This window comes from Symsagittifera roscoffensis, chromosome 1 (assembly GCF_963678635.1).
Source record: "Symsagittifera roscoffensis chromosome 1, txSymRosc1.1, whole genome shotgun sequence".
NCBI lineage: Eukaryota > Metazoa > Xenacoelomorpha > Acoela > Convolutidae > Symsagittifera > Symsagittifera roscoffensis.
The window spans coordinates 95,176,187-95,185,195 of NC_087062.1; the positions used below are offsets into that span (position 1 = coordinate 95,176,187).

The window sequence follows — 9,009 nt, forward strand, 5'->3', positions numbered from 1 at the left end:
TCCATTACTCTTTGAAATTCGTTAGGCATATCCCCTAGGCCGTAAAAACCAGTTAAGAATTGGTAGGTACCCGTAATATCACCGCCCACGATACTGAAGTTACATTGGTTGTCTAGCGAAATCTAAACGGAAATGTAAAGTAATCCGTCGGTTTCGTGTAGGTCTCGGGTGAAATGTTTGAAATACGGAGAATCTGCATTAATCTTCTCCACCTTATTTTGAAGTGCTTTAACAATTGGACTTAACATGGGATTGTCTTCTGTCAAGAGAGCTACTAACTTGGCGTTAAATAAAATATTTAAATCCAAGGGTCGATCCGGCAACTTCAAATTTTCACGGTATTTTTAACGAGATTAGCATGATCTGGTAAGAGCCGGAAGTCTAAATCTACAGAAATACCGGAAGTGGTGGAATTAATTACAATATTCTTATTATTCATATTAACAGTATCTACAATTTTTTTATCAACAGGTGAATTAATAAAACTACGATTAAAGATTAAAAAATAAAAAAATGCGGAGTTAGAAATGGAAATAATTAAAGTATTTGTATTAGAATAATCCGTTGGAATGCAATTTGAGGTACAAAATTCTGTTCTTTTGTGATTAAATGAACAAATTGGAAAAGACGAGTTAATAAGTTTTAATACTGCTGCTATTAGGTAATTACGTAATAAAGCGTAATCGGAATTTTCCAGATTAGAACCAATGGCTGAACAGGTAGTTCTTAGTTTCTCAGACGGATTTAATGATTTATTAATCTTATTTATATTTGCTACTACGAATTCCTCGTCATAATGTGATATTGGAAGAGCTTTTCCGGATGGAATTCTAGAAATAAGGTCAGTGAAGCCCATATCTTTTCCTGCAATATGTTTGATTGAGAAATTAAAAGGTAATAATCTGTCTACCCATCTTGTTAATCTACTGTGATAAGTTTTGTTTCCGTGGTTTGGTGATAGGGCGGATAATAAAGCGTTGTGATCAGTAATTACTTCGAAATCTGATCCGTAAAGGTAGTTCTTATAATGTTCGAGAGCCCATACAACCCCTAGTAGTTCGAGCTCGTTCGTAGAATATTTAGACTCGTGTGGGTTTAAAAAGCGTGAAGCAAATGAGATTGTTTTCCAATCGTTCCCGTGGAGTTGTTCGAGCGAAGCTCCGAGTCCATTATGTGACGCGTCAGTTTTTACTCTAGTTTTGCGTTTTACGTCGAAATGGGTATTCTCTGTTAGGTTTACGATTTCTTCTTTAATTTTTTCAAAAGCTTTTGTATGGTCGTCATTCGATTGGAATATTGATTTCTTATTTAGGAGCGGTCGGAGTGGGCTTCCTAAGGATGCTAGATTTGGGACGAATTTAATGTATTGGTTTATAGAACCAAAAAATGATCGTAGTTCTTTCAAATTCTTCGGAATAGGTAGATCTTTTATGGCTTTCGATTTGTCGAATAACGGGGTAATTCCTGATTTAGAGATTTTGAATCCCAACCATTCTATTTCTTTTTGAAAGAATTTACATTTTGACCATTTTACAGCGAAGTTATATTCGTCAAGGGTAGATAAAATTTTTAACACAATATTCTTGTGGTCTAAGAATGTTCCTTTGGAAGAGATTAAAATGTCGTCTAAGTAACAGTTAGTAAATGGGATTGAACCTAACGTAGAGTCCATTACTCTTTGAAATTCGTTAGGCATATCCCCTAGGCCGTAAAAACCAGTTAAGAATTGGTAGGTACCCGTAATATCACCGCCCACGATACTGAAGTTACATTGGTTGCTAGTAAATTTATCTAGTGCTAACTGGCTGTACGCGTTTTTTAAGTCTAAGTTAGTAAACCACACTTCTCCAACGGAATCATTAGTAATTTGTGCCGCGACATTGTCTACCAGTTCGTGAATGTTTGGCATTTGATATTTGTTCTTGTAAATCTGTTTGTTTATGAACTTGGAATCTAAGGCTAACTTGATGGATTTGTCTTTTTTACAAGTGATGACTATTGGGCTAATAAATCTGTCTTCATCGCAATTTTCTAATTTTTTAATATGTCATTCTGCTTTTAGTCTATTGAGTTCTGTCTTTACAGCGTCCAGTAAGTGAAGGGGGACTCGTCTTCCCTTTAGTTGGATTGGTTTTAAGGGTTCGTGAAAATGGGTGATTTTCATCTGATTTTTAATTTTTCCGATCGGAAGGAATAAATTTTTGAATGATTTTGATATATTTAGAGTTTCCCTATCTTGGTTTGTTTGAGAGATGGAATTTATTGACTTACATTGCTTGTTAAACTGGAAATGTGGGACGTGTTTCTGAGAGACTTCTATCCCCACTTTTGGAAGGTTGTCATTTCCTAAGATATTTCTCTCATGTCCTTCGGTTAGGAAGAATTGACAGTCGTTGTCTGACCAACCATTTGAAAATATCGGGAGCTTCACCTTTCCAGTGATGTTTATGGCATTATCTGTGAATCCACAGTAGAGGTCTCTAGTTGTCTTATCCACCTGATAAATTTTCAATTAAGGCTCGCGTAACTTTAATTCGTGTAGTACGTTTTTCTTAAGGAAGCTCACCGGGCTAGCTGGATCCACTTGAATGTTTAAAATTACTTGGTTTTCTTTTCCGAGTCCAATGTTCAATAATTTCTTCAATTCTTTTCCATCATTGTCAAAAATCGTAGTTACATTTAGTACAGAATAATCGTCGTTTTCACTTTGTCCAGATTCCGACCATGCGTTTATGACGCCACAACATTCTCTATCCGTGTGGTCAGTATTTACATCCGGAATATCCGACGGATTAAAATCTGTATTATCTACAATTTGAGTATTTACAATGTTTACATTTTTACGACGAGATCTACAGAGTCTGGTGAAATGCCCTTTGAATTTACAAGTAGTACAAGTCGTGTCCTTTGCTGGGCAAACTGCTAAGTGTCCTTTTGAGAATGATCCGCCACACTTCATACAGTTGTTACTTCTTTCGATGTTAAGGGTTGGTTCTCTTTTGACATTAAAATGGTTGTTTGGTTTATGTACGGATGATCCGTTGGATTTAAAATTGTTAGTTAACTTCAAGTGATTTAAAATTCCTTTTTCGTCTATGAGTGCTACATTTAGTGCTTCGCGTGGAGGGAGGGTTTCTGTTAACAATTTCCTTTGGATGTCGTAGTTTTTCATATTATTTATGAAAATATCTCTTATCCACTCTTCTTCTCCTGCGGTTATGTCACACTTTTTTGCCATTTCAGCTAAGGCACCCCAAAATTGTTCGAGGGATTCTCTGTCACGTTGTTTTCTATTTAACAGTTTATGTCGTTCAAATGTGACATTTGTCTTTCTTACGAAAGCGATCGCTAGGAACTCCCAGAATTCTTTAAAAGAAATTTGTAAAACTTTCACCTTGGTAAATTTTTGTCCGAAGATCCTTTTTCCTTCGTTTCCCAGTGCTAGATATAAGACCGAACGTAATTTTTTGTCGGCTTCTTCTATTCGCATTCCGTTAAATTTCTTGGTTTCAGTTTTTATCGATGCTGCTTCATCTTCGTCGTATCGTCTTTGTTCTTGAGTATTTCTCTCCATTCTCGAGCGTCTTTGAGCATCTGTTTCACCGTCCGTTGAGTTTTCCAAATTTGAAGGTAATGGGTGTTGTCTCTCCAACGGATTGAGTAGATTTTCTATGTCTATGTTTTCTTTAGCAATTATAGCTAATTGAAACAGATCACTCCAGTCTTCCCATGGAATGGGGGGTCTACCGTATGGTTTTGCCAAAAAGGAGGTATTCCTCTCACGTTAGATTCGTTAGTTGACTGCGCCATGATAAAATGTTACTTTGTTGTAGCTAATTCTAAATTAAAACTATTAAAAAGAATAAGGATTTAAGATGAATTAGTCGGCAAGTTAAAACATTAAAACAATGAGAGATCATTCTCTCCGCCGGAGAGAATGGCCAATGAAGGTCATATCTGAGTGACCAGTTAATTAAACTAATATGTTTTGCAGTAATTGCAAAACATGATGTAAATCACAACAAAATACAAATTTTACCCCTGAGAAGACCATAGCACTCAAATTTTGGGACCATCTATCTTATTCCTAATGCAATGAAAAACGAAAACTGATTTTTTAACCAAAAATGTGTATGAACCTGAAACGCGACTTGCAATTCTGACAAGACAATAGCGCTCAAAGTTTGGGATGAGCCTCGGTTCCATGCTAATTTAATTTGTCAATTAAGCCGAACTGCTGCACAAAACAGAAAAGGTACTAGACAAAAGAGCGATATGTTTGCAAATATTATCCTATTGAAGTGTCAGAATGTGTCGTGTGCTAGACAAAAAAATAAGTTTTTACTCTCACAACTTATCAATATTAAAGTGATTTCTTAGACGTCAAATACTTGGTAACTTCGCAGGCTTGTCCCAAAATATTACACCATAATTAATAGACTACGTGTGATATTTTGCTTCGCACGATTACTTGTCCCAAAAAAATTACACTATAATTTATGGGTTTAGGAATTTAGACGACAGGAAATTAGACGATCAGAAAATAACGGAATTTTGACAATAACTTGCGTGCAAATTGAGTGAATTTTGTTTACAGACTTAAACTATCTTTTGGCTGAGTAAATACTGGTTGTCCGTAAATTCCGTTTCTTTACGGTCGTCTAATTTCTTGTCGTCTAATTTCCTAGGCCCCATATCTTATAGATGGTCTAATGGATACCTGAAGCCTGCTCTTCTCCAGTTGTGCGTTGATCTGCTCCACTCTCTGGGTGATGTCTTTCATCTCCTCTTGCGTGTCCATTAGTCCCCTCCAACACTCCCCCTTCACTCTCTCGTGCTCACTCAACTGCTCATCCGCCCCACACAACTCAGCTGAACACAAACCACCTCAATGTCAATACAAATCGTTCAATCTCATTCAGGTTATAAGCGAGCATGAGTTTTTTGGAAAAAAAACTCGAGCTTCAAAGAAGAAACTCTTTGAGATCATCCAATAGTTTAAGAATTTCTTGGAAAGATCAAAACAGCAATTTAAGCAAATGACCACCAGAGAATTTCGATATCACTCAATTTTTAATACTTAGAATAATATAATGTAAGAGGCACGCTCATGTAAGAATATATATGGGAGAGATGAAAATCAATTTTTTAATTCAGAAAAAAATTGGTATAATTTGTCACGCGTCGAATTCGACCAGAAAATTTTTTTCCCAAACTAAAAAAGTCATCTTTCCTGCTGTATATTCTTACTTCACCGTGCCTTTTACAGTCTATTATTATAAATATTAAAAATTGAGTGATATTGAAATTCTCGGATGGTCATTTGCTTAAATTTAAATTGTTGTCTTTCCAAGAAATTCTCAAACTATTGGATGATCTCAAACAGGTTCAGGTGATTTTCTTTTTCTTCGATGCTCAAGTTCTTTTCCCAAAAAACTCATGCTCGCTCAGGCGCGGATCTAGGAATTTATCGAGGAAGGGGGTGGATTTTCAAAAAAAATTTGAAAATTTTGTCGACTTTTTTTTTAGGTTGACCAAATTGATTTTCTGATCTCTCCCCAACCACCATAAAGACCTTAATTTGATCAAATTTTCTGCGCGGCAGGCAAATCTTTAGAGCGCTTTTAGGCACTTTATTAGGCACACTAAATAAGGCCTTTTTCGGCACTTTTTGGAAAGTTTCGACCAAAAAATCGCGTTTTTTCGGCGCGCGCTGCCCCCTCAAAATTAGTATAGATTAGCGCCTAAGGCGCCTTAAGAAACATTTTAAGGTCAGTCAGCCAAAAGTGGATATCTCAAAATAGTACAAAGGGGACTCTTTGGGTCGGCAGGGGGTCGAATCCCTGAGGAAGAGAGGCGTCCGCCCCCCCCCCCCCCCCTCCCCAAATCCGCTTATGATTATAACTATTAAAAATTGATTGATATTGAATTCTCGGATGGTCATTTGGTTAAATTGTTGTTTCGATCTTTCCAAAAAATTCTCAACTATTGGTTGATCTCAAACAGATTCAGGTGATTTTCTTTTTCTTCGAAGCTCAAGTTTTTTTCCCAAAAGAACTCATGCTCGCTTAAAAGTCGAATGAGATTAAACTATTTAGCGTTCTTTTGGTGAGTCCAGGAATATTCTTACAAGCCCAAATGTTACTTCTGAAGTCCATACTTCAGAAATTAAAAAATCTCAATGCTTTTAAATCTTTTCCAGCTAATTTGGGATATTGTATTGCGAAAGTGTGAGATGGTACCCTCTATGTTTTCAATCTGGTATCGAACTGATTCTTCGGCAGACAATAATTCAGTCAATTCCTCTTTCAGTGATTCGTCCTCTTTTTCCTCCTTTTCTGTTCTTTGTTTCTTCTCCTTCTGAAAACATAGAAAGAAACCATTTGAAAAGAGTTCGAATCATATGCATCATCAAATTTTGGAAAAAAAAACATGCTGGCAAAAAATGGTTCATAAAAAAAGCAGATAGTGCAACCGAAGATTTGGTTGGCCAAAAGCTTGGTTGGCGAACGCGGAAGTTTTAAAATTCTATAAAACAGAAAGATCACTATGAAAGCAGCCATTCTGGTATGATGTTTTTAGACGTAACGGAGAAAAAATTGGAAAATTTTTTAATCCATTGCTCCAAAATTTCTTTGCTTCTTACCTCAAGTTGATCAATCAAAGCAATCAAAGATTCCTTCTCTATTTGAGCATCGTCCAATAATGCATCCTTATTCTGAAGTTCCCCTTCCATTTTCTTCAACTCTATTTTCTCCTCTTGCAATTTCTGGTCGGCCGATTTTAGCTCTTCGTTCAGGTTCTGAATTGTCTTCAGACAATCTTCTTTTGCTTGCGTTACATGAGATAATTCAATTTTGGCTTCGACGTGAAATTTCTGAAGTTCTTGCCAGTTTCGCCTGATAAGAAAAGCATTATTTCTCTACGATGATTTTAAAAAACTTTTCAACTAATTGATTCATATTTCAGCGTTTAAATACCAAGTTCGTCCTTATGATCATGATCAATTTGATTCACATAACAAAACACGTCAGGTATTCTCTTGAAAAAATTAGAACCTAATCATGAGATGATGATCTCTCCTATTCAGGGGCGGATCTAGGATTTTCTCGAGGGGGGGGGGTTGATTTTCAAAAAAAGTTCGATTATTTTGAAGACCTTTTTTTAGGTCGACCAAATTGATTTTCGGAGCTCTCTTAAAGCAGTAAAAAAACGCTGTTTTAGCCAAGTTTTAGCCAGGTTTTCTGCGCCGCAGCCATGTTTTCAAAAAACAGGTCAAAAAAGCCGTTTTTGGGCACTTTTTGCAAAATTTTGCTTAAAAAAATGGCGTTTTTTTGGCACGCTATCCTCAAAGTTAGTATATATTGGCGCCAAAGGAGCCTTTAGAAAAATTTTAGGGTCCGTCACCCTAAGTGTCGGCAGGGGGTCGAATCCCTGAGGGAAGAGGGCGTCCGCCCCCCCCCCCCCCCCATCCTCCCCTGCTCCTATTTGCTAGCATGCGAAACTCACTTTTCCTGAGTTAGCTGTTGTTTCAGCTGTTCACACTCGTTGATGCTGTTGTTCAGTCTTGTCTCCATGTCTCCAAAATTGTTCACGGAGTCTGTCAAATTGCGCACCTGGCTACTCAATTCAACCACCTCTATCTGACTGGCCTCCAAGTCCTCCGATTTCCTCAGCAGGTTGTTTTCCAAATTTGATTTATCTCCTACAAAATTAAAATCGAAAAAATTTCAAATAGAAAGATCGTTCACAATTTCAAAAAAATGATAGCAAAAACCAAAAAGCGGCAAAAAAAAGCTCCAAAAAGAGCAAGAAAGTAGGCCTAGAAAAACTAAAACTAGTGTAAGATTCGAAACGTTCACAGTTATTTCCAGCAACCATGTTACTCTGCCTTATTAAACCATAAATATCACCAGCAAAGACAAAGTTTTATTCAGGAAATACAGGGTCAAACAAGGATAGCCTGTTGCTGCAAAAATAGCACAGAAAATTCCCACCCAAAAGGTGACCATAGAATCTGAACGAGACCATAGAATCTGAACGAAAGCCTAGAAAATATGTACATTCGATAGTAAATTTGAGACTACAAATATCTGACAATGATTTTTACCAAAAAGTTAATCGGAAAAGAAACAAAAAAATCAAACAAAATTTTGTAGATTTTTTCGAATATTTTTTTTTGGTTTTTTTGAGGATTTTGTTTTTCATTTTCAAAAAGGCGCTAAAATATATTAAAAGGCGCAACAATAGCTCTTCAGAAAGATTCTAAAATAGTTCTTGAAGTCTTTATTTTGGTTTTCAAGAAGCGCTTAAAGAGTCTTATTTGCGCATTACAAGCCTGATTGCTCAATTTATTCGCAATTAGACCAAAGATGAAAAAAATTACACCCGTTTTTCTCTACACTGAGGATATTCTATTCGACTCGAGACTACAAGCGCTTTAATATGATGTATCACTGCCCTTTCCGTTGATTTTTTGTGGTACCTGCTTTTGCGTGGAAAACAATAAGTATAAGAAACTAAAACACACACGCATACAAAATTCCTCGGAACAAAAATAACCCAAAGGAAAACACATTTTTTAAAAATTGAAAACGAAAAAATGAATTTGGTTGAAGCCATGGATTTTTTTGGTTTTGACTTTAAATTGAATTTTTTTTTCAATTTGACAAAACAATTAAGAACAGTTTTTTCTCGGCGAACAGTCGGCGAATTATTGATTCGGAATCCAAATTCCAATTTAAATAGCTTGAATATGTTACTAAATACCCAGTGAGCTTTTTTTATCTTAGATCAAATTTCGCGTTCAAAAGCAAAAATATCACAACTAGTGAAAACCGAGTCTTCGTGCGCATTCACAGCTCTTATTGAAATTGGTCCAAAATCCTTAAATATAATAAACAATTTTTTTTTCATAAATCTATCAAAAACTTTAAAGTTACACGCTAAAAAGTACTAGTGAATATTTTTTATCTATTATCGCACTAAAAAGATCAAATAGCTTGCTTT

At 36.0% G+C, this 9,009-nt stretch overlaps 1 protein-coding gene across 1 annotated transcript in view; it reads right to left on the reverse strand.

The window, feature by feature from the left end:
* Positions 1-9,009, reverse strand: part of LOC134853080 (centromere-associated protein E-like) — a 31,727-nt gene that overhangs the window by 12,946 nt on the left and 9,772 nt on the right. Inside the window, exons 2-5 of the mRNA XM_063869018.1 lie at positions 7,510-7,705; positions 6,647-6,899; positions 6,243-6,360; positions 4,721-4,872 (exon numbers count right to left, since the gene is read on the reverse strand). Of these exons, the coding sequence (XP_063725088.1) occupies positions 4,721-4,872; positions 6,243-6,360; positions 6,647-6,899; positions 7,510-7,705 (719 nt within the window). The remainder of the gene's footprint in view (positions 1-4,720; positions 4,873-6,242; positions 6,361-6,646; positions 6,900-7,509; positions 7,706-9,009) is intronic.